General features: G+C 56.9%; 1 protein-coding gene across 2 annotated transcripts in view; it reads right to left on the bottom strand.

Annotated features, from left to right (window-relative positions):
- STXBP1 (syntaxin binding protein 1) overlaps positions 1-23,771 on the bottom strand; it is a 28,071-nt gene that overhangs the window by 3,203 nt on the left and 1,097 nt on the right. For both annotated transcript variants that reach the window (XM_062591271.1, XM_062591270.1), the window contains exons 2-18: positions 12,572-12,621; positions 12,212-12,293; positions 10,904-10,980; positions 10,154-10,232; positions 8,959-9,062; positions 7,709-7,857; positions 6,895-6,979; positions 6,399-6,529; positions 5,060-5,167; positions 4,619-4,679; positions 3,757-3,822; positions 3,389-3,469; positions 3,117-3,255; positions 2,294-2,403; positions 1,930-2,031; positions 311-396; positions 5-159 (exon numbers count right to left, since the gene is read on the bottom strand). In XM_062591271.1, coding sequence (XP_062447255.1) covers positions 5-159; positions 311-396; positions 1,930-2,031; positions 2,294-2,403; positions 3,117-3,255; positions 3,389-3,469; positions 3,757-3,822; positions 4,619-4,679; positions 5,060-5,167; positions 6,399-6,529; positions 6,895-6,979; positions 7,709-7,857; positions 8,959-9,062; positions 10,154-10,232; positions 10,904-10,980; positions 12,212-12,293; positions 12,572-12,621 — 1,665 coding nt within the window. The remainder of the gene's footprint in view (positions 1-4; positions 160-310; positions 397-1,929; positions 2,032-2,293; positions 2,404-3,116; positions 3,256-3,388; positions 3,470-3,756; positions 3,823-4,618; positions 4,680-5,059; positions 5,168-6,398; positions 6,530-6,894; positions 6,980-7,708; positions 7,858-8,958; positions 9,063-10,153; positions 10,233-10,903; positions 10,981-12,211; positions 12,294-12,571; positions 12,622-23,771) is intronic.

Raw genomic sequence — 23,771 nt, 5'->3', positions numbered from 1 at the left:
TCACCTATTAGCACTTCCCACTTGCCGCTGGCTTGCGTCACCTCGTAGGCGCAGCGCATTTCGTTCATGCTCACGCCGCCCAGGATGAAGATGATGAGGCGGGGGCCGCTTCGGTACTCGCCCGGCGCCTTGTTCTTGTGCCAGTGACCGTAGCGGGCGCTGGGGAGGGGAGAAGGGCCCGAGGCGTGAGGAGGGGCGGCCCGGGCAGCCTCCGGCCTCGCGGCGAGGCGCCGGCTGGGGGGGGGTCCGCACTCAGGGTGGGGGTGGGCGGGTTGGGGGGAACGCGCCGGGTGGGGGAGCGGGCGCCCACCTGACGGCGGTGGTGCTGAAGGAGGCAGACGAGCGGGTGGAGATGTAAGGGTAGTGCTTGGTGTCCAGCTTGTCATCGATAGCGTCCTGCCGGGAGAAGAGCCGTCAGCCAGGAACCATCCGTGCGTCCGTCCGTGCGTGCACAGCCGCCACGGTTCCCCCTCCCTCCCCGCCCAGCTCCCTGTCCCACCTGCCCCACGGCAGAGCCCCGCAGCGCGGAGGACCCGGCTGGGCTGGGCCTTATTCGCACGCATTTGCGCGGTCCTCCTTTTGGCGACGGTTTGGTTAAATCCCCCGAGCTCTGCGCGCTTGGGAGGAGGGAGCGGGTGGCGGCTTCCCCGCGGGGCAGGCGCAGAGCTGGGACCCGCACCGCGGCGCGGGGGCTGAGGCTCGCCCTCCCCGAGGGGAGGTCCAGCACGGTAGGGCGAGGAGGAGGCTCAAGACCGGGTTTCAGTAGCCGGAGCAGAATTTCAGCGGCCTGGGCAGAGTCGGAGGTGCCGTACCTGCGACACGCGGCCCAGGCTGGGCGTTCGGTGAAGGGGTAAGTGCTGTTTCGTTCTTGGTGATAACGGTGGAGGATTAAGGCCATCTGCAAGATGTTCCTGAGAGCAGGTTACCCTATGTGGTCCTCTCTGATTTTGGTGATGGGGGTGGTGGTTTTTAGGGGGGCCCTGGAGTAGCCAAGGTGGTGGCAGAGTTTGCCCAGACTTCAGTAGGGAAAGGCACGAGCCAAGCTGGCGTTACGTGCGCTCTGCGGAGGGCCCCAGGTCTGCAGTTAGCAGGCTGCCTGGATCGTAACGAAGGGAGTCACGGCCGGACTCGTAATCGGTGCCTTCAGGATGGCGCTAAGCTGCAGAAATCCTCCCCAAATGGGGCTCCGGGGTCTTCCCGCCCGTCAGATCAGGCAGAAAATGCCCATGTCGGCAGCAGTGCCTGTGATCCAGCCGGCCCCATGAGGCTGCTCCGGTCCTCGAGGGGTGGCCAAGAGAAGAAGGGGGTGCGGAGGCAGGCGATGCCTGACGGTGATCTTTTTGGCTCTGCCCGGTGCTACCTGAGCGCGGTGCTCGGCCAAATGGGGTACGCCAACGCTGGCGCTGAGAAGGCGCTTCGGTGAGCAGCAGGATTGTGCCTGGCGCAACGGTGCTGTGCGAGTCTGCTCGCTCAGGGGCGCGAGAAACGCTGGGTGGGGAGACAGCCCAGGTGGGCCCCGTTCTAACACGCCACCCGGCACAAGAAACTCCTAGTTTATTGTTTGTACTGAGCGACGCTTGGGAGCTGCCGGCTCTCCTGTGCGCTGGGTGCTGTACCAATACGAAGTGGGCAAGTGGAGAGTTGGGACCAGTGCGATGGGAAGGGCGCAGCAGGTAGGGTGGGACATGCTGCACCACAAATCGCTACAGCCTTGCCAAAACTGTAAAGAAAACGTCCTCCTCCCGTGGGCACTGCAGGGCCACGAGGGCCTGGAGAAGTTAGAGAGGAGGCTGTGGGACTCCTGTTGCAAGCAGTTTTTCAGGCCCATTTGGGGAGGCAATGCTATGATGTGGAAGCACCCTGCTCTCTGCAGGTCTCTTCCTGGGCGTGCTGGGGTCCCTGCTCTGTTCCCTATCCTTGCTAACTCACCTCCATGATGTCCTTAATAACAGGGGTCCATCGGGAGAGCTGGTAGGTCTGCTCGCTGATCCGCTCCTTCCGCTCCGGCTTGCTCCGGCGGCGCAGGGTGGACTGGGCACAAACAGCAAGAGACACCGTGAGCCACAGTGGCTCCTGTGGGCCTTGCACTGGGACGCAGGCCCTGTGCCTCTGGAGTGGAGCCCATGCTGTGGGGTCAAAGTGAGCCAACAGGAAATGCTCTGGGGGGCTTGATGGCTTTCTGGTGGAGAAGTGGTTCCCATGGTAAAAAGTCACCCCTAGAGTCAGTGCTACAGGCATCTGGTGGCTCTCCTTAGACCCAAAGGACTGTGGCAGAAGGGAGTTGGACACTCACGTCTGTGATGATGGGCACCCCAAGGTGGGCCATGTTGGTGATGATCTCGCTATCCTCTGCAGGGATCTGAGCGTGCTGGATCAGCTTGTTCAGGTTTTCCTCAGTGATACCTGGAAATGCGAACAGGAAAACAGCAGCATCCTATGAAATGCGTCCGAGCGGAGACACAACCCCTCCATCCACCCCTTGGGATGCCCATCTTGTTGTCAGCCAGGGAGTGCTCAGCTTTCTGCTGCTCTGATCCTAGCTTTCCCTGTGTTTGCTGCCCCACAAGAGCCCTCCTGTCCTTTGGAGAAGAATACATCTGTTAACTTTGTACACAAATTCTCCATTTTTTGCCACCTTTTAACAATGTGGGGAGCAACGTGAACTTAGCCAGGTCTGTTCCCGGTTCTGCCTTAGTGCTGTGGAGTGACTTTACACCAACTGCTTCATCCTGGTGATGCTCTTGAACAGGGGGTGAGCCCTGCTGGGAAGCACTCAGAGGCCTCAAGGTGGACAGGACATACTGATGGGGATGGAGAGCTGTTAGACAGCAGTTCAAGTCTGCTCTGGTCTCATGCGCAGTTGCCTGTGCGTGTCTGTGTGTACAGGGCACTCAGAGCTTTCAGTGTGGCTTGTTAGGGCATTTGAGAAGTGGGAAACCACCTCAGAGACTCTGATAATGAACTGGGGCTGTGCCTTTCTGTCCAGCTTATCTTGGTCAGACACTGAGCTCTGTGCTGGAGGGAGCTGCTTGCATTTCTCCTCGCTTACTTTCCATCCCTTTCACTCTCTCCCTCCAACCCAACCTCCTGTCCCACCAGCTGAGCAATCTTCTCACCATTCTTCAGGAAGATGTAGAGCAAGATGATGCGGATCTTGTCATAGGTGCTGACATTCCCATCCAGCAGGATGGGGACAATGGCCCTCATGGGGTCCTTGATCTTCTCACCTTCAGCATCAGTGCCCATGGCCAGGTCCTGCGGAGAACACATGCACCGATCACCACTTTGCCCTGGGCTCACTGCCAGCGCTGTGAGGTCAGCCAGGAGCAGCTGGCCCAGTTCTGCCTGTTTGGAGATGGGGGGATGTGGAAGCCAGGGAGGCCAGTACCTGTTCAACTCTGCATAGCTTATCCACTGTGCCTTGGTAGTGCTTCATGCAGTCTTCAGCCAGGTGCAGGTGAGTAGAGTACTGGGGAGACACAAGCAGTGCAGACACTCCAGTGGCACTGGGAGCAGCCAAAGGTCCCCATATCACCATCCCCAGCTTGCCAAACTGGGCCTCAGCCCAGAATTGTGTGCCCCGTGTTGTGTGTGCCAGCCCGTGTTGGTTATGGGGGGATGCTGCCCCTCGCCAGCCCCTGCCCATGGCTGCAGACTCGCCAGAGTGGCCTGAAGAAAGCTGTCTCTGGACATCCCCTGTGTAGGTTGCTCAGGCACTATCTGCTCTCCATGGACCCATTTTCTTATTTGTTTTACCTTGCTGAGCTCCTTCTGGTACTGTGGCATCTTCTTCAGCATCTGGGACAGGTCTCTCATGGTGGTCTGCAAGGGGAGGAGACACAGTCACTTACCTTCCATGGACTTAAGGCTGTGAGTGGGACAGTTAGCAGAGGGGGACAAAGGAGAGGACAGCTCTGCCAAGGACTCCTGTCCAAATGCGAGTCTCTGTTTCTTGGGGGTTTTGGTGATGCTTGCTGTGACAGTGCTGTGTTTCATCAGCTGGTGATGAGTCTGAGGAGCAGGGAGAAGATCTGTAGCTGCAGAAACTAGAGAAAAGGGGAGGGAATTCCTAGAGAACATACCTCCCAGGACCTTCCTGGGGACCTTGCTTGTGCACTTGGCTGAGATGATGTTTTCAGTTTTTGGCCATTCTTACACTCTGTTTTTGACAATATCTCCTCACTACCTAGAACTTGGTGTCTCCAGAAAGGAACTGGCCAGAGGCAGAAGGAGAACCATCAAGGCATACACAAACCATGCTCCATGCTCAGGTGCAAACCAGTGCCCCTCAACTTGATGCTCTCCCAAAGCAGCACCACCATCCTGCTTGCCACAGTCTCTAGAAGTCCTTTCCCTGTTTCCTCCACCTCATGCGCAGGATAAAGTGAAGCAGCATCTGAATGTGCTCAAATATGCCTGGCTGCTCCATGGCCACAGAGTTGCTCCCACGACTGGCTACGGCCAGCAGGGAACTGTGTGTGCTTGCTCCTTGGTGGAGCTATGTATCAGGCATCTACGTGAGGCCTCAACTTGTCCCAGCATGCAGCTTAGTCCCTGGGCTGCCTGTACTCTGCTGGGGAAGCCTTGAAGCACAGCTCAATGAAAGCAGTAAGGTCACCTTGTCGCCTGTGTTCATCCTCTTGCTCGAAGAAAATTCCTTCAGGGATCGGGTCACCTCCCTGGGAAGAAGAGGAGGGCACAGCAGTCAGCATGGCGCCCAGCTGCAGTGCTACTGACCCTTCTCATGCTACATAGTTCAGATCCTCCTGGCCCAAGGCATCAGGGCACACTCCAATGCGTTTGCCCTTCCTGCATCCTGCCTTCACTCACAGGATGTGCTCAAGTGCAGGCAGTGACGGGTCACTCTCGTGAGCAGTGAGTGCATGCAGAGCCATGTGGAGGGCACCCTAGCTGGGTTAGCAGTGGGGCTGGTGGCCTGGCTTGCTGTAAGTTGGGCAGCGGTACCAAAATCCTCTCCCACCCGCCCTGCTTTTCCCACCTCCCTTGTCTCCTCACCGTGGGTTTGGACAGAGATCAAACTGCTTGCAGGGACACTTACTGGGACACCTCTGCAATGTGTTTGTGGCGTAAGGTGACCCAGAGGTCATCGTCCTCATCCAGGAGAACCTCCTTCACCCGGGCTTCTCCAATGCCGCTTGTCTCGTACCTGGGGAGGAGAGCAGGAGCATCACGGAGGGGAGTGGGGTTCGCAGGGCATGCGCTCCCCCTTCTGCTGGAGCAGTGTCCAGTGTTGTCCCCTTCTGCTGGAGCAGTGTCCAGTGTCCTCTTTCCAGAAAGGGAAAGAGGCAGGATGGGGTCTTAGGGCCCTCGAGGTCTCTTTCCAGCAGCATCCAGAGGGGGAGTTTTCCCAGTCCTGGGCTGGATGTGCTCCCTTCCCCAGCAGGCTCAGTCTCTGAGTGGGGTTGTCTGCAGGGCCTGGGCAGTGTCTGTCCTTGTTAGTAGCCATATAGCACAATGTAGTCCCCACCGGGATATTCCTCTACCAAGAACCCCTGAGGCTATGTTTCACACACCCTTTCTTTTCCTGGCTTCTCCTTCCCCACTGACTTCTAAAATTCAGATTCCCATCCCAAGAAACATATCTCCCTCCCCAGGGATACAAGCACTCCACAGAGGAAAGCTCCTACTGATCAGCCTCATCTGAGATCAGAGTGTGCCTGGTGGGATAGAGCCAGGGTCTCGCCCAATCCTTCCCAGGTCCAAGCTCTGGGGAAATCTTCTATTTCTGGCAATCTCCCTTCTGATGAGAGAGGCATCATTCCTCTGCCAGCAGGCACACTGGGAGAGGAGAGACCACACTTCCCTGAGCACTTGCTCTTCTTTTGGGCTCTTTAAGATGACTAATAGCATGCAATGATTAAGAGGGGCAGGATCTTGTGGAACAGCCAGAGAGAGAGCAGTTGCTACCTAGGACAGGAGCTGATGCACAAGCAGCTCCAGCAGCGTGGCTATGGGTGGCAATTGCTAAGCTACGCTGCCTCCAGCGGAAGCGCCAGCACGCAGCCCACAGGCCAAGCTCCAGAGGAGGCACTGGGAGGTTTGTTCTTAGCTCTGCCAGTGAGCTTAGTCAAGTGATTTCAGCTTGGTTTCGTGTCTCATCTTCTTGTACCTATTTAGACTATCATTGGGAAAGGGCAAAGTGTTAAAGGTTAGAAATGCTCTTTTTGGCCTAAATCCTGCCTTGCTCTTGGCCAACAGATGTGCCGGACTGTGCATGTCGTAGGGATTTCTCCTGTTCAATGACTTGTGTGGCAGAGCAAACCAGATGAGCTGGTTTGTGTCTCAGCTTCTAATTCCTGCTCAAGTATTTGACTCCCCTGGGCTCCCTTAGCAATTGTTCACGCTCCTGGGCTGGGAGGCGGCACTGCCACACTCACTTGTAGACATCGTTCTCAATGGGCAGCAGGTCATAGCTCATCGCCTGGAAGGTCAGTTCATGCAATACCGGGGAAACAGGGTCAAAGCCCCGATCCAAGATGAGGAGCTGGGAGCGAGCCTTGTCCGGACCCTGCAGACACAGAGGGGAGAGCTGTCAGCAGGAGAGCTAGGGGCCTTCCAGTGCTTGCAGTTGGTGGGGTGAAGCCAGGGCTATTTTCCAGCCCTCTGTCAGGGTTATACCCCTTGGGGGTATCTACAACTATCCCACACCTATGTGCCCATCATGGGGGAGCTTGTTGACATTTCAGCAAGTGTCGGGTCAGCACTTCTTGTCTAGTATTAATGGAGCTGCCAGACCATCTGAGACGGGGCAAGCTCCTCTTGCAGCTCAGCTTCATGGCAGAGCTCGAACAGTACTATAGGGATAAGGTGCCAGCTGAGCCTTGGAGCCCAGTACCTTCTCCAGAAGGGCCTGCCAGTGCTGGCCCTACTCACCTCACCCATGGTGGGGTCATCAGCCTTGTAGGCATCCAGCTTGTCCTGGATGAGCTGGGCCAGCATGGCGTTGTCTTTGTAATCTCTGAAAAACACAGGAAGGATATGTCAGGTCCCTGCTTCTGCTCTCGCAGCTGCCCAGGAGTCCTAGGGCAGTCAGCTAGCACTGGCAAAGGCTGTGCAAGGTGGGTAATAGACTGGGAGGACCTGCTTGTTTGGCCTGTGCTCATGTGACCTTGGCTCGTGGGAGAAAGGGGACCGGAGCACATCTTGTTGCTTTCCAGTTCTCCCTGGGGAATCTGATGCCCTGTTTTGCTTTGGTCTACTACAGGCAGGGGCAGTATTAGATGTCTCTTTGCTAGCTTAGATCACAGGGTGGTCACATGGATTTCAGATTCCCAAACACCCCAGCTCTCCACAGCATCATCTAAATCATAGAATCAAAGAATGGTAAGGTTGGAAGGGACCTCTGGAGAACATCTAGTCCAACCCTCAGCATAGCCCATAGGGGGACTGAACCTGCGGCCTTGGCATTAGCAGCACCATGCTCTAACCAACTGAGCTAAACCTGCCCCCCACTGTTTTCAAATTTAGCGTGGGTGTTTCTGTGCATCCTACCATCTACCTCCTTCAAACTGGCACCATCTCCAGTGCCTTAGCAACTGCCAGGACTGCAGGCAGTGCTGGTTGGAAGGGTCTGTGAGAAGGAGAATTTGTTGTGGTCTAGCAAGAGGGGAGCCAAAGTAGCTCTATGGGGAAGATGGAAATTAGAATACCTCCTTTGGGAGGTACTGTGGACGAGCACTGCCCTTACCCTCTGTACCGCACTGCCGGGTACTCCTTCAGCGTGGCACACAGTGTGGCAATTTGCTCTGCCAGGCGCTCCAGAATTGGGTTCTTCATCTGAGCCTTGTGGGGGCTGTAAAAGCTTTGGAAGGAGTCAGCAGAATCCAGGGAGTAAACCTGGGAAGGTGGAAATAGAGTAGGAGGGAGGTTAAAGGAGAGGATCTGCTGGGGACTTCCATAGGACCAAGAAAACTGGTCGAGGTTCAGCCACAACAGCCCTATCAGCTAGCCAGGTTCTGCTGCCAGGGAGCAGCATGCTGGGGGGAAAGTACCTTTCCTCATGTCCTGGTGCCAGGGCGATCCAGTGGCTGTGACAGCAGGGGGTGGGCAAGGATGTGGTGGGTATCACAGGACACCCTGGAGTGTTTAGAAATCAGATTCAAACCCAGATGTCCCTGCAAATGACCCTGGTCGAACCCCAGGTCTGGAGACCCAGTGAGTTCAGCGATGCTTGAGAAAGGAGTCACTCTGGGTGCCTGCTCTCTGCTTGGCGCTCTCTGCACATGACAGCCCTTACTCCTTTCCTAGCTACTGCTCCGTGTCTTGGTCTCCTACGCACATGGACTCTGCAAGGCACCCTGGAGGCGAGCTCCAGGATCAGGAGACCCTCCCAGCCCTGGCATGGAGCAGGCATCTGCACCCTGGCAGGGAACCAGGTGCTGTCTGCACTGAGGAGGAGCAGGCACACGTTGCTCCCTGGCCATCCTACCAGTAAAGACCAGATGCCAATTTTGCTGTGCATGGGGCTGCCAAAAGTTATCTTCCGCCTGCTTTCCCAGGGAGGCAGACCACAGCAACACCTGCTGTGTAAGGGGTTAATGGCACCAAACAGTCAAGTGCCATCTGTTCCTCCTCAGTGCCTGTCCCCCAAGTCCCCACCTCCTCCAGCAGCAGATGGCCCAAGGCCCTGCTCGCCGGTGCCCTAGGCCGAGCAGCCGCACTGGAGGCGGGGAGCCGCAGAGCCAGCCAGTGCAGGCTGCTAGTGCAGGGCCAAAGCAGGGCACACCACTAAATCCGCAGCAACGGATCAGCCTGAAGAAATAATTGAAGGAGACAGGAAGGAGAGAGCAGAGCAGGGAGAAAAAGCGCCAGCCCTGGGGCCAGCAGTTTTGCAGGGAGTTTGCAAGCTCTCTGCAGCCTTGATGCACCAGGGAGCAACTCCTGGCTCTCCCATTCCCTGGGCTCCCCAGGAGGGACAAGTCCTCACCGGGGACTCACCTGTGATTCGGAAGGGAGGAAGGCAATGTTGATCTCTGTCAGGGTTTTGATCACCTTTGCGGCACGGGATTTCACCAGCTCGTTGAAAAGAGCATCAGGGCAGGCTGGAAGGAGAGGAGGAGAGTAGTGGTTAGGGCATGGAGCAGCTGGTGCAATGAGGGTGACACTGCCTGTGGGGTCTAGGGAGCTTTCCCTCAGTGCTGGTCCCAGACCGAGGTACCTGGAGGATGGTGGCTGCAGGAGCACCCATGCCCTGGAGGATGGGGACCCTGTTGTGGTCCATGGGCTGATACACTCTCCCTTTGGGGCCGCAGGCTCACACGGCCCCTCACACTTGGGGCCGCTTGTGCCCCTCTGCCTCTGCTTTCTGGTGTGAGTTCCAGTGATACAACCTCTCCTGTCTCTTGGTTTCTATGTGGATGTCTTCGGAGGACATCTGGACACAGCAAAGGAGCTTGGATCCCCGTTTGGCATGGGTGAATCTGGCTGTGTCCTTGAGCACGTGGGCCAGGCATTACCACTGTGTTGGAGTGGGGCAGCACCTCCACAGTCCCCCCGGCACAGAAGGGGCCATCCCACTGTGTCCCTGAGTCCCAGCCCCTGCCCCACAATAAAAACTCCACAGCTCCAGGGACCGATCTGGCTAAATTTGTGTTAAAGGGCAAAAAGCACAAAAGCTCCCAGCAGTGGAAAAGAGCAGGTGTGGGAGGAGGCTCACACTAATGCCAAAGCAATGCAACACATGAAGGACCCAAGTGCCTGGGGCATAGATTAACCCCATAGAGCCCTGGGGTCATGTACCCAGGGCGAGTTTGGCTCTGGTTCGTTCAACAGCTCCTGGAAGAAGCTGCAAGAAGCAGCAGCACCATAAATGTGAGCAAAGGGCTCAATTTCAGAACTTCCCTAATGTCAAGTTCTCAGTAGATCACGTGGCTGCCTGCTCAGAGCATGGCCCAATTGAAGTACCCACAGCAGCATTTGGCCCATACGAGGATGTTTTCGCCTCCAAGGGCAGATGCACCAGCTTCTCTGGCAGGGCTCCCATTCTGGGGTCCTGGCCTGCATAAAGAGGCTACTGCTCTCTTGTAGGCCCTGCTTGGTGTTTACTCTTTCTCCTTTCTTCTTGCCCTGGAGATGCCAGCTGGGAATTAGGGGGAGCTGGTGCCAAGGCAATGGGTGCCCCACAGATACTTACAGTCAGTGAAGAAGACATGGGCTGCTCTGTACTTGGAGGTGGGAGGGTCCTTGAAGTCATTGATGAGAGAGTGGATGGACTGCAAGAGAGAAGGACCTGGCTGAGCTGGGCACAACTTGCTGCATTAGTGGCGGCTGCGTAACACTGGCAAGCATGTGAGCTGGCTCTCAAATCCCAACTGCACCATCCTGGGGCGCTGGGCTGCTCTCACGGGCTCACCTGGGCACTGCCAGTGCCTTGACAGGATCTCCTGGGCATGAGCTTGGCCGGGTTTGTGAGACCCACGAACTGGGGGTGACGGGGAGCTGCGCAGCACTGCCCTACAGGGAACTTGCTCCAGGCCCAGAGTGCGGCTTCTCCCCCGCACGGAGCAGTATTGAGTAGCAGGTGATGGGCAACCACACTAAGAGGGGTTGTTTTTATGTCCCTGAGTGGCAAAGAAGGACTTTGCTGTGGGCCATTTGAGTTGAAGCTTTGCTGTGGCAACCAGCTAGCAACAGCATCCTGCATCCAGGGCTCTCCCTCCTCTTTTGGCACAGCGAAAGCTTTGCTCCTCTAATTCTTCGCTCATGGTTCTGCACACCTAAAAGGCCTTGGGCTGAGGGCATCTCCTCTGCACCATCACCCTGGCCGAAGCTGTCATTTCCCAAGGGCACGGCTGCCTCTTCCTAGCTTGGGCATTGCTCCCTCCTTCCCACGCTTCCTCCAAGCCAAACACACGCCCCCAGCACCCTCACACGAGATAGTCACCTTCTCAGATGGGGTGATGAGATAGACAGCCTCCAGACTGGGGAGCGGCTCCCGGCGCTTGTTGATATCTTCCACAACTAGGGAGGAAAAAAGGGCCATGCTAGGGAGCAGACCGGGCGCAGGCAGGGGTGCGCACCCCACGTCGCCTAGGCTAGGGTCGTTACTGCGGCTCCCACTGGGGAAAGAACCTGCCCTCCCAACGCCTTGGTTCCCCAACCATCCCCAGGCACTCACCCATGCCCATGTGGAGCTGGGTGGAGGGCTGTCCCCATCCTTCCCAGACCTGTAGGGCTCTAAAGGAGGGGGTTGGGGCATCTCCAGATCTGGGGCTCTGTGTGGATGCCTGGAAGGGCTTTCCCAGAGTAATCTGCCTGATTCGTTTGCATGCTCCAGTGCTGTGATTGTTTTGATCTCTTCTCAAGTCCCTCCACTGAAGGGGACCACGCGAGGGTGATGCTCTGGTTCCTTGTTGTTAGGACTGTGCCGGTAGTCACTGCTTCTGGGGGTCTGTGCTGGAAGCCAGAGGTGTCAGGGCTGTACATAGAGATGCTCAACATGTGCCTTGCTCCAAGTGGTTGTTCCAAAGCTCCCTGCAGACTCTCTGCTGCCACCATGGGCAGCTCTTGTATCGCTGCAGAAGGCCTGTCTGCACCCACGGAGGCCTTGGTTTCCATGTCTCACCTGGGAAATGGGGAGCCGTCCCAGGTAATTCCCCATAGCAAAGCCATGGGAAAAGGCAAACCAAGTCCTAGGCTGGTGCAGGTCTGGGGTACCCAGACGGAGGCTGCGACAAACCACCACAGCATTGAACATCCCCAGATCTGCTGGTTGTGTTTTCCTTCTCCTTTCTAAGTGCTTCTCCTAGTGCTGCAGGGAGCTATTTATAGGGCTGTCATAAAATGACACCTGGTTTCCTCCTTGTATGCCCAGTCTCCATGGGCTGAAACACTGCCAAGAGACAAGATGTTCGGGCTTCTCTAGCCCCAGCAGGCAGGAAGGGAAGCCTGTAAAGCAGCCCAGCACAAGACCTAGACACTCTGCCGTGCATGATAGAAGGCAGCGTCCTCCCGTCTGGAGTGGGAGGGAGCTGGGTTAGGGCCGTGCTGGTGCCCTGAGCAGCGGTACGTCCCTGGAGATGGCTGCAACCCCTTGGCCATGCTATTGCACAGCCATGAATAGAGCAGTCTTCACCACTCCCCTGTTATAGAGGGATATTTTATCCTTCATGCAGCAAGGTTTGCAAGAGATGGCTCGGATTCAAGCAGGCCGGGGCTTGCCTACGAAGGGGCCAGGAGCGGCGGTACTCACTTGTTATGCCCTCCGTCATGATGTCGGTCATTTTGCAGCAGGAGGACAGCATGCGCATGCTGAGCTGGTCCACCACCAGCACCTGGGGAGAGCAGCGTGAGCAGGGAGCTGTGGGGCTGGCGCGCAGCCGGTGGGGAGGTGTGGGACAGGGCAGCGCTCCTGGCAGCAAAGGCCGAGGGCAGTGCCCCTCCGCTGTCGCTTTTAGCCACAGGCTCCTGGCAGCAGTGCGGATAAATCCAACGGCACCTTCCTCCTGCCCAGCTTCCTCCTGCCCGCCCCACTTGGCTGTTGCCTCTTCGCCCTCCTCCTCCTCCTCTTCCAGCCCTTCCGGGGTCCATCCTGGCCCCCCTCCTTACTCACCTTCCATTCGCCCTTCTTCTTCACTTTCCGGATCACATCGTGCATAATCTCTGCAAGAGGAGGAAAGCAGGGCTGGTCCTTCGGGCCGCTCTGCAGCCCAAGCCCCGGGCTCCCGGGCCCTGGCCGCGGCAGTGGGCACAGCGAGCCCCCCCGTCCCTCCCCACCACCACCACTAGCGCCCTTCCCGGGGTGCAGCGCGGGGAGGTGGCTAAGCGCGCTCGTGGGGGCTTGCGGAGCGGTTGTCACCTGCCAGCACCCATGGGGTTTTTTTGTTTGTTTTTTGGTTTTATCTTGCACTCTGCACTTAGAAGCTGCAGGGAGCAGCAGGCGCCCCCGCGGCAGCGGGCCGGGGCCGGGAAGGAAGGTCGCTTCTGGGGGAGCCTCGAGCCACCCCGCGCGCCCGGGCGCTAATCCGAAGCGCCAGGAAAACAACAGCGGCTTAAGAGCTCCTTTTAGAAACAAGAATCAGGCAGCCTGAGCCTTTTCCTTGTAATCCCCGGCAATCTCATTTCGCCTCCCGACTCTGCCGGCCTTACACAACTGGGGGGGGGGGGGCGGCAACGCCGGGGACCTGCCCGCCCCAGGGACCCCTCGGGACTGGGCCACCACGGGCCATAGACTGGCGCTTCCACCCAGCCCGGGGTGCGCGGGGCCGGGGCGCGAGGCTCCCGCGGGGCCGGGGTGCACGGGGAACCCGCGTCTTGGCATGTGCCTGAGCCGGCGGGAAGGCTTCCAGGCTGGCTGAGCGCGGGGTGGCCCAGGCAGCGGGATGGAGGATGTCATCTTCTGGGGACGGAGGGGACATTTGAGCCTCGGCAAGGAAGAGCCCAGCCTGGGCGACCCGGCCTGCCGGCGTGGTGCTCCAGGCCGCCCTCCTGCCCTGCCTTGTACGAAAAACCATTTCTAAACGAGAAACCGTGAGGTCTGGGGAGCCTGTTGGTGAGGGTCTGACCCTGCCAGACCTTGGGGACGCCCCTTGGGCTCTGCAGCGGTGGCAGGTGGGGGGGGGGGAACTGGAAGGAAGAGCCGCGGCGATAGGGTGCAGCCATCCCGCCAGGAGCCCCGTGCCCGGCTCGGCTCAGGTGCCGGCCGCCGGCCGGGGGGCACGGCGGGGTGCCGGGGGAGGGGGGGGGCAAGAGGCACCTCGCAGCGCCCCGGCTCCTGCTCCCTCATCCTTTGCTCGTGCCAGGAAGGAAGGTCCCCAGGGTCCCTCCTGCTGTCCCGCACGCACGCGGACGTGCCGGCCGGGCTCGGGAGGGCCGGGAACGCGGCGCCGTCCTGGGGCAAGGTTTGCTCAGCTTGAGAAAGCCACCCTGGAGCGACAAACCTTTCCAGATCCTGCCAGCGCATCTCTTTTTTTGCATTGCGTTACTCATGTTTGGCTCTTCCCCTCGAGCAAGGCTCCAGGAATAGCAATGCTGTTTACAGAGCAGCATCCACGCGCCCTCCGAGCCCTCGGTCCGACACCAAGACCTTCGGGGCAACTGAAACAACCGCTGTTAAACAGCAGCCGCCAAGCCAAGGAGCCGCTGGGCAGGGAGCCTGTTTTGGGGAGACGGGACCAGCCAGGGGGAAGGGAAATGCCTCCTCAAGGCTGCAAACAACCAGGCAGAAATCCTGCTATTGCAATTAAAATAACATTTAGCTCCAGAGCAGGGAGAGGAAGGAAGGAAGGAAACCAGGGACAAGTGTCCTGGAGCCAAGGGCCATGAGGGATGACGCCTCAGGTGCAGATATTCCCACTGGCTCTGCATCTCTCTCGACCAGTGCCTTTCCCCCGGGGCCCCGGGGAGCGCGCGGCCACCGCAACGTCAATTTGCAGGGCCCGAAGGGCTTTCGGGATAAGGAGGCTTGGTGCCCCGGCACGTGCAGGGCTCGCGGGGTAAGGATGCCGTGTCCCAGGCACCCCTGCGGTGCCTCTGTCGTGGGGCTGGGCGCCCCTGCAGCAGGGCAAGAGGGTGGCTCGTTGCAGGGTGAGGGTTGCGTGCCCTCCTTTTCTCCTTGCCAGGAGGGCAGCAGCGGGCAGGAGCCATTTCGTCCTTCCCAGCACCTGGCTTTCCAGGGACGCTCTCGTCTCTGGGACGCGAGCAGCTCTCCCAGGCAGGGAACGCGCCTGGCAGCCGAACTTGGGGGTCTGCCTGGGGGGCACAGCCCTTTGGTCTCAGGGGCCGGCGTGATGGGTCTCCCCAGCTCCAGCTGCGCCGCTGCCTCGGGCAAGCCAGCTGCCAGCCCTGACCCCACCGCACAGGGCTGCCCCAGCCCGAGCCAGGTTAAATCCCGCGTCTCCTTCCCGGCCCCGGAGGCGGGAGTGCTCCCGGGGCTCCCGGTGCCTGCGCGGACGGGGGCCTCCCCGCCCAGGGAGCCGTGGCGTCCCCTCGGCCGCGGGCGCGGGCTGACCTTGGGGAGACAGGAGAGAGGCAGCTCTGCGGCACGCAGCCGCCTGGTCCCCGGCGCAGCCTCCGGCGGCACGGGGATGAGGGCACCTCGAACGGGCTGCACCCTCGCGGAGGGCCCGGGAAATTCAGACGGTTACAATAAGTGGACAAAAGCTTTTGCAGTGCCAGTGGGGGCTGTTGTGTCCGGTCAGGACCAGCAGACTGAAGGTCAGTGCGCGTGTGTGTACTGGGCTGGACGCGTCTGCTTCCAGGGTGGAGCATCAGCCCAGCTGTGTACTCAGTTTGCACACTCAAGGCGAGACCGACCCTTTGCAGAGCTGCTACTCACTCTCCTGCTGGTCTCCCTTCCCTCCCACTGCAACATGCTGCCGCATCCTCCTGGCCTGATCCTGATGCCAATGTATGAGCTTCCCAGAGAGGAACCCAGGCACCTTTGAGACCTGCCTCTGTGGGCTCTGCGTTGTCAGTGCTGCCATCCAGGGTGCAGCGGTGAGTCCAGGGCAGGCATCAGCAGTGCTGAGAGCCAGGCCCAGGTCTCAGCCTGCTTCAGAGTTATCCTGGTATGGGCTGTGCCAGCCCAGCCTGTGCCTGGGCTGCAGACCTGGAAGAAGCCACACTCCCTAAATGAATTGACCTTGCCTTGACTGTGAGCAGGTGAGATCTGGTTGCAAAGTCAAGCAGACCCCAGGTGTGATCTTCCAACAGCTGCAATAGCCAGCTCAGACCCTGTGCAGGATCAGGAAAGAGGCAGGTCGACAAAGCATCCTAGAAGCAGGCTCCAGGACCTGCCAAAGCGTGGAAGGGAATGAGGGAGAAGCCCTAGTAAAAGCCTGAGATTCCAGTATTGTTTTTGGAGGAGATCTGTCCATAGCCCACCCCTTGCAGGTGTTATTGCAGTCAGTGGTCATTAAACCCCTCGTTAGGGAAGAGTGGTCTGTTAGTAGTCTTCTAGGTAGACCAAGAGGGCAAAGCTAAACACTGGAGATGGCCAGGGATGGCACAGAAAGGGGGAAGAGGTGGGGATCTCGAGGTGAAATGGTGCAGACCACCACAGTACAGCTGCTCTCCAGCTGCAGTGAGGCTGTTTCCAAGGCTGTTTCAGCTAATGTGGTGGCTGGCGGTGAAGCAGGGTTGTGGTGCTGTTGAGGTTGCTGCTGCTGCTGCCTGTGTTACACCTGCTGGCCCTGCACCAGCTGGGTCTGGGAAGCCAGGCAGGAGGTGGGCACAGCCCAGGTCTCATCATCTGTACAGAGCATGGGGTGAGCAGGCTGGTGTGCGGGCAGGTCCCCGTGTCATGCTGAATGAGGGCCTTGTGTTTGCCCATGTGTCCTAGCTGTGTAATGTCTCTTGGTGGGTTCGACTAGCTCTGGCCCATGCCGTTCTCCGTCTCTGTCTGCGCTGCCCTTTCCAGCTGGCAGCTCTGCCAATGGACAGGCTTGCCTGGACATTGCTCGGAGTGGGGCTGGGGCTGGTGGCTGAGAGGTGAGAGCATGGGTGACAAACAAGGCACTGAGGGCTTTGCAAGGCCAGAGCTAAGACGACACCCCAATACATCCTCAGAAAGCAGGACAACTGCTAAGAAGCCAAGCCGGAGAGTTGCCCTAGCACATCTACTCAGGAGAAGGGATGCCAACGAATCCAAGTTATCCAGGATGAGCAGTACCAGATAAGGCACTCTTGAGCCAATTCTGCACTTAAGAGATGCACAGGTCAGGCAAGAGACATCTAGGGGAAAGGCAGCTCCCCCATTCCCTGGGGTCTTCAAATCAAGCCTTGTTGCTGCCTTGGAAGAGGTGCTTTCACCATACTCACATCAGTAGGCCAGATATTAGAGCAGCCAGTTTATGTCACCAAATGGTCAGACCAAACAGAGCTCTGACATCAGAGAGCCTGTTGGTGACACTCAATACTCAAGCTTCTTCTATTGGAGATGAACCAGGTTTCAGGGAAAAATACATATGCATATCTAATCCAGTGCCTTCAGCACTTCCCTTGTCTGGATGTACCCCACTGCATCTGTTTCCTTCAGGTGGGAATAATTTTAGTTATAATTTCTACTAAGAAAAGACAATACAGGCAGCTCTGGAATTCCTTCTCCAAAGTGCAGAAGTTGCCAATGACTATGGACAAGGAAGTATATCTCACCCATGAACACCGGATCTCCAGTGCTTTTGAGTAATATAGTCCTAAGAATGTAATCCAGGGAAGGCGCATGCAGAGAACTCATTCAAGAGCAACCAGTTCCTGCAACCTGCCACCACTCCCAGTAAGCTTTGTTCTGGGGTGACGTGTGGCACGAAAATGACCCACGGCATCATTCTCAAACAGGTCTAGAAGCTAGTGACACAGTGGCCTAGTAGGACTAGAGCCCATAGGTCAGTCCAAGAGGCTTAGCACACGTTATTTATAACAGGCTGGCTTCTTTCTCCAGACCTGCCTGGCACAGGGTCCGACCCCTTGCTTGCTCACTGCAAAAGCAACTGGCCTACTGTCTCGATCCAGTTCTGGAGGAATAGCGACTAACCCTACCATCGTTTGTGCCTGCCACACGTAGGCATTGACAAAGCTGTGATCAAGTGCAGACAGCCTTGAGAAGACTCATTTTGGGATGCCCCAGGCTTGTTACCCTGCTTCAGAAAGACCCTGAAGCTTAAAGAGCAGCTCCAAAAAATAAGTGAGCAGGCAGTGGAAGCAGTAAAGCCTCATCTTTGCTGCTGCCTGATTCTGGAGCACCAGGATGAGTAAGGGATGCTGCAGCTGGTGAATATTTTGATTTTAATGTTGACCCAAGCCTGGATGGTGCCTGAGACTCACTCTCCACAGCTTGGAGCAGTGATGTCCAAATACTTCCCTCAATAAGCAGTGCCAAAGCCAAAATCTTGCTGCTCAGAAAGGGCTGAGAGACCCCTCACATCTGCTTTTCTGCCACGTCCCAGGGCCTCATAGGCTGTACATGTTGGTCCTATGAGGAAAGGGAAGATGGAGTCAGCTTTATGGATGGGCAAAGAGTATACTGAATTGCCCATGGTCCTGCAGCAGATGGATGGCCCTAACTGTGGGCTCTTCTCTCTGCCACAGGCAGGGCTCAGGCCTTTCAGCCTCTTCATATGTCATCCATTTTGGGATCCAGGAAAGAAGGATCACAGAAATTCACACTGAGGTTAGCTCTAGAGCCACTTCTTTTAAAAAAACTGTCACGAGGAATCTCCAAGACAAACACTTTCAGATTTGAGTTGGCTTGGCAACTGCTTTTTGCTGGTTCATTAACTAATTGCTCAAGCCAGTGTAGATGTTACATGGATACAACTGCATTTTAATACAGTGGACCATGCATCTGTCTTAGAAATGTTCTCAGTCCAGGATCTCTAGAGGCCAATGTACCATTCCCCAAACATGCCCTAACTAATACAGGCTCTACAGGCGAGTGGACTGCAGGGACGCAATGACCTCAGGTCACAGATAATGTTCTCATTTACAGGAGGCAAAGCTCAGCTGGAGTCCGTCACTGCAGCCAAGAGCCATCTCAACTTTAATGGGATGATTTGAGTCTGGAGACCACTATGCCCATAAACCAAGCAATTCTCCAACATTACTCCATTAGCTAGAGTCCCGAACACCTTTTTTTTTTTTTTTTTTTTTTTTTCAAATTGGATTATTCCTGGTACTCACATGGAAGACCTCACCCTTTCTGGAGGATTCCTTCACTATGTTGTCATTGGATCTGCCCTCCAGTGCACCCTCAGTACCAGCAGGCTGCAGCAAGTCCCTCATGGGCAGAATCTCCAGCCCCAGGTGAGGCACATGTTGATATTTTCATATCCATACCATCAGCATTATGACCACACATGTCCCCCCCAGCTAGTGGTGAAACGCAACATGTCCAATCAGTGTCAAGCAATACTTTGTGTGACTGCAGGGTGTGGTGCATCATCGCTAGGGATCTAGCTTCAAGGATTAGTCATGGTAATCATAGTAACCTGTGATTAACTGTTTTGTTCCTATTTGCACAGATCTCATAAAGGATGTACATATTCATACCTGCATGCCAAAACCACATAAAGCCTTCATAGTACTGGGCCTAGTGTACTGGACACAGTACACACCTAGAGGGACGTGGGACAGAGACCCAAGCTCTTGAGCTCTTTAGAAACTTACTAGCAAAACCAAAAGGAAATAAGGAAAATGAAATGCATGATCACACCCACAAATCCCTTTCATTGCTTACAATGAAGAAATGGGGTAAAATTCACATGAAATTCCCAGTGGCATCACTCCTGAAACAATTTCCTCTGGTCTGCAAAGGTTCTGGGAGGTGACTAGATCCTTTCCTTCTGGCTATAATTAGCTGGGCCACAGATTAGAGGCAGGCTCTTTTTGAAGGTAACACCCACAACTAATGCTTGTCATCTTCTACCAGGTATTTCCGCCCTCCAACAGAGATGTTGTACCTGGGCTGTGTCATCGATCCTGGGTGCTGTTGGTGCAGCCAGTGTCAACAGTGCTTTGAGCTAACTGGAGCATCAAGAAGAACAAAGAGTTTTCCTGTGGTAGGACCACAGAGGCAGTGTGTTACAATGTCTTGGAAGGGAGGTGACTCTTTCCTGAGGGTAAGGACTGTCCCAACCATCTCTGTGGCCTTCTGTGTGGCCAAGACTTTCTGAATGGGTTCTCCAACAAAGTGCCAACAAATGGCACTGCAGACATCAGAGGGTGGATATGGACCTGCCTGAGTGAGGTTTGTTGTTCTTGGTTGCCTTCTATAGTCCACTGGCAAGTACTTCTTGGGCCCCAGAGCAGCCCACAGCCCAGAGACTGGTCTGTACTGCACAGTGTGTGAATGCGAGTCCTGAATTTTGCATGTATTTATTTCAAGCCAAGAGCTGATACTGGAAGTGAGCAGACTCACTGGTAGCAGACTGCCATAAGGGTAAATACAAAAGGCCCCAGCGGAGCCTTTGCCAAGCACCCGCTCCTGCAACCGCACGTCACGTGCAGGCTGTGCTGCAGAGCCCTGGAGACCTCCCCCGGGCTGCAGAGGCGAGGCCGAAGGAAGGGGGTCCGGCACACGGGCTGCCCTTGGACCATCAGAAGGCTTCAGGGTCTGCTGCCACCCGTTGGGGACGGGGCAGATAGTCCCTCCTCACTACTGATCCACTTTGCCAGCACCTCAGCGGGGCTGGAGGCTCTGCTGCGGCTGCAGAGGCGGCTGCGATCCTCCCCCCTCACCGATGCCGCATTCCCACCAAGCCTGCCTAGCCCTGCGCCCTTCTCTGCAGCCTCCTCCTCCTCCACTCGGCAGAGCCGTCGCCAGACTCGCTCCGGGACAGCCTCGTAGCCTGGGCCCTGAGGCAGACCTGGAGCACCTCAACAGGCAGCATGTGGCCCTCCGAGGGCCCCGGCACCGAAACAAGGGTGCGTGGGGGTGTGGGGGTGACGGGAGCCCTGTGGTGCCCCAGGCCGCCTGGGTGAGTCATGCACTGGCAACCAGGTGGCAAGTCCCCGGGGGCCCCTGGCTGCATCCTGAGGCTGGCAGCAAGCCCAGTAGCCTGCTGGTGCCTCCTCCCTGGCCTGGGGAGGTCAGTAGGTGCCCAGAGTGCCTGTGTCACCACACCCCTGCATGGGGACACCACTGCCCTGATCCCCCTGAAGAGCTGCAGGCAGGTAGTGCCTTAGTAGCGAGGGTTTAAGCCAGCTGGGTAGCTTGTACTGGAGGTGTGGGCAGTGCGAGTGTTGCACAGGGGGACTGCTGGCCCCCATCAAATCTTGTCCGGAGTGATTTAACTGTGGGGCTCTTGGGGCAGGTGGTACAGGAAACCGGGCCTTTTGCACCTTATCTTGCTGTCCACCGTTGGGCTGAGTGTGATGTGACCGAACGCCCCCAAAGGCCTGGTGGAAGCGATGGCACCAGCGGAAGGCAGAACTGGCCTTTCAAAACCCTGCCTGGGTCCTGCTGGGCAGGCAGGCAGGTGCCCAGGTGCAGCTCTGCTCTGCAGAGGCTGTATAGAAACGGACACCTGGGAGATAGCTGGCACGGTGATGCTGCATGGGAGGGATCGGCTGGTGTCCTAGGGGAAGGTGTTTTCTTCTCGCCTCTGGAAAGGAGCAGGAAGCTGTGCTGCTTCCCAGTAGGATTATCCTGGGGGCTGGTTTTTGTCTCCCACCTGTTAGTAATGGCAACATGAGGAAAAGGAAGCTCTCCAGGAGGTTTCTCTCCTCTTGCCGGTAAGCATGTCCAAGGGCTCTGTACACCAGTACCCCTCCATATGCTCTGATGCTTGTGTCTTGCACCAGAACTCTGTTGTGTCAGGCGCTGTACAAACATTGCCCCTGTAGCATGGCCAGCCTTGACTCACTGGAGACAGTTCAATGAAGTAAACCCACCCTTCTCTTCTCCACTGCAGGGATGCTGCAGGAGAGAGGGCACTGACCTGGGCAGGGGAAGCTTGTGGGAGCCTAAGCAGAGAACTAAGGAGGTCCTGGGCTTGCAAGGGGCTGTTGAGCATGTGTAGTCCCAGAGCAAGACAGGATGGAAGGAATGTCCACACTGGGGGTTTAGGTGAAGATTTGGGGAGGGGAGTGCTCAGAGATGGAACCAGTTCCCGCACTTGGGTGAGATTTTTTCCAACCAGGCACCAAAATAAAGGAACTGGCTTTCCTGCAGAGCTCCCTGGGAGGTGGCCGCAGAGTGGGAGCAGAGGACACCAGAAGGACCTTGTTTGGAGGTAGGTCCTTTGAGAGCCAAAAGTGCTCTTGAAAACACTGACTCTGGTCATAAGAAAAGCACGCCCCAAGGAGAGATGCAGCCACAGTCACTTGGATACTGTGGGGCAGGCACAGAAACATGTGTCCCATGGCTCTCAGGGGGTGACAACCACATTCTGCCTTGTGTACAGGCCTCTCGTGATGCTCTCCTACCTCACCTCCTGCCCACCTACTCCCAACTCTTCAGAGGCCTCTGAAACACATCTTGTTATGACACAAACTGGTCAGAAAAATAATCCTGGTCTGGAGGGAAGCCAGGGCAGAATGCAGCTTCGGAGGTGGGGCCTGGCAGAGGGAACCATGGCAACGCAGCAGCATCCTTCCTTTCCCTCCATCAGGAGCAAACCCCAGCAGAGAGGTCCTGCCCTGGGATCAGTGATAAGGTCAGGAGCTCCAGGGCCTAGGCTAGGACATTTTGCTCCTTAGGAAACATCTCCTTCCCCTACAAATAAACCTTAGGGGAATCCCTGACCAAGGGCAACATGGTGCAGTGAAGGAGACCTGGGGAAACTCTTGCAACAACTGGATTGGATCCCAGGATAGGAGGTCTAGGTACCCTGCAGGTTGGTCCTAAAACTGGAGGAGTAGCTCCAGCAGGGCAACTCCAGCAGGAACTAACCTATCAAGACTGGGAGCTTCCAGTGCAAGTCTTTGAGGAGCATCTCAAGCCCCAAGTGCACCAGTGGGAAGGGTAGGCTGAACTGCATGAGGTTCTCCATCAAGGCCCCACATCCCTGCATCCTATGCAGCATTGTGCCTGCACAGGGTGGAAATCCTGCCCTCTCGTTCCAGATAGCCACGCTTGCCAGATAGTCCAGTTATTACACTGATGCCTTGCTACGGGTTATCATCTTCAGTCTGAAACAGTATTTTTAAGGAATAACAGAGTGGTTTGTTATCAGACCCTGAAGGGAAGGATTGAGCCAGATTTCCATGATGCTGGCCTGAACCAGCCTCTGTGCGTGTGTGCACGCACATGTATGTGCAGGCACACAAGTGACTGTTCCCAGCATATTTCAGTGCGGAAAGACAAGGAATGAAAATAAGGGGCATGTCGTGGTGCTGGTCTCTGTCCTCTCTCTGCCGAGCAGCACGCTGTGTGAGCAGGACGGGTGTCCTGCCTGGGGGAGCCCAGCTGGCTGGTCCAGCTCCCCCAGCCCTGCACAGCTGGGCTAGGGCCAGCCTCTCTCTCCACCCTGGTTCTTCCCTGCATCGTGCCGTGGGGAGGGAACCAGCCCCCCAAGAAGAAACCCAGCAAAGCACGAGAGCCAGCCTTCCCCAAAGACATTCTGCAGTAGAGAAACAACAGGACACCTTCCTGCCGTTTCCCTTTTATTTTGCAGCTGGCTCAGATCCGATCCCCAATGCAGCATCCGAGGGCGCTGAGCGGGGGCACGCGGGGATGGCGCAGGGCTCCCCAGGCAGGTGATGACTGGGAACAAAGCAGGACATAAATCCAGCAGGATCCCCCCCCCATCACCACCCACCCGATCACACCACCAGCTCTGGCCGCACCATCTGCAGCCTCTGCGGGAGGGTTTAACTCTCCTTCTTGCTGCACAAAGCTCTCTGCAGCCAGAGCCATCTCACCATCTCAGCCACCGGGATTTCTCCCAGTCAAGCCCCGATAAACACCAACTGCTCCCCCCCAAAGCAGAACCGACCCTTGCTGGCCACAGTGCCACGGAAATAATTCATGCAAGAGGAGGGAGGAAGCGGGAAAGGCTTTCAATGGCTGCAGCGAGCCTGGGGGGAGTTTTCACCGATTCCTGCCATTTCTGCTCTTTATTTAGTTATTCTTACGCTGAGTTTTTTGCTTCAATTTTGCTCTAGGGAAGGGAGCCATTCCCTTTCAGCCCCGGGCGTTTAGGTGGACCCCCCCCCCCACACACACACACACCAAGACGCTGAAAATATCATCTTGCAACAGAAGGGGGAAGAAGGAAGCAAACCCGAAGCTTCTCCATTCTCACCTCCCCTTCCCCTCCCAAGCCCAGAGCTCATCGGCGAGTCGGTACCAAAAATAGCACCGCGGATCGCGA

The sequence above is a fragment of the Rhea pennata genome, chromosome 18, assembly GCF_028389875.1.
Source record: "Rhea pennata isolate bPtePen1 chromosome 18, bPtePen1.pri, whole genome shotgun sequence".
Taxonomy (NCBI): domain Eukaryota; kingdom Metazoa; phylum Chordata; class Aves; order Rheiformes; family Rheidae; genus Rhea; species Rhea pennata.
This window is presented reverse-complemented; position numbering and strand designations above follow the sequence as displayed.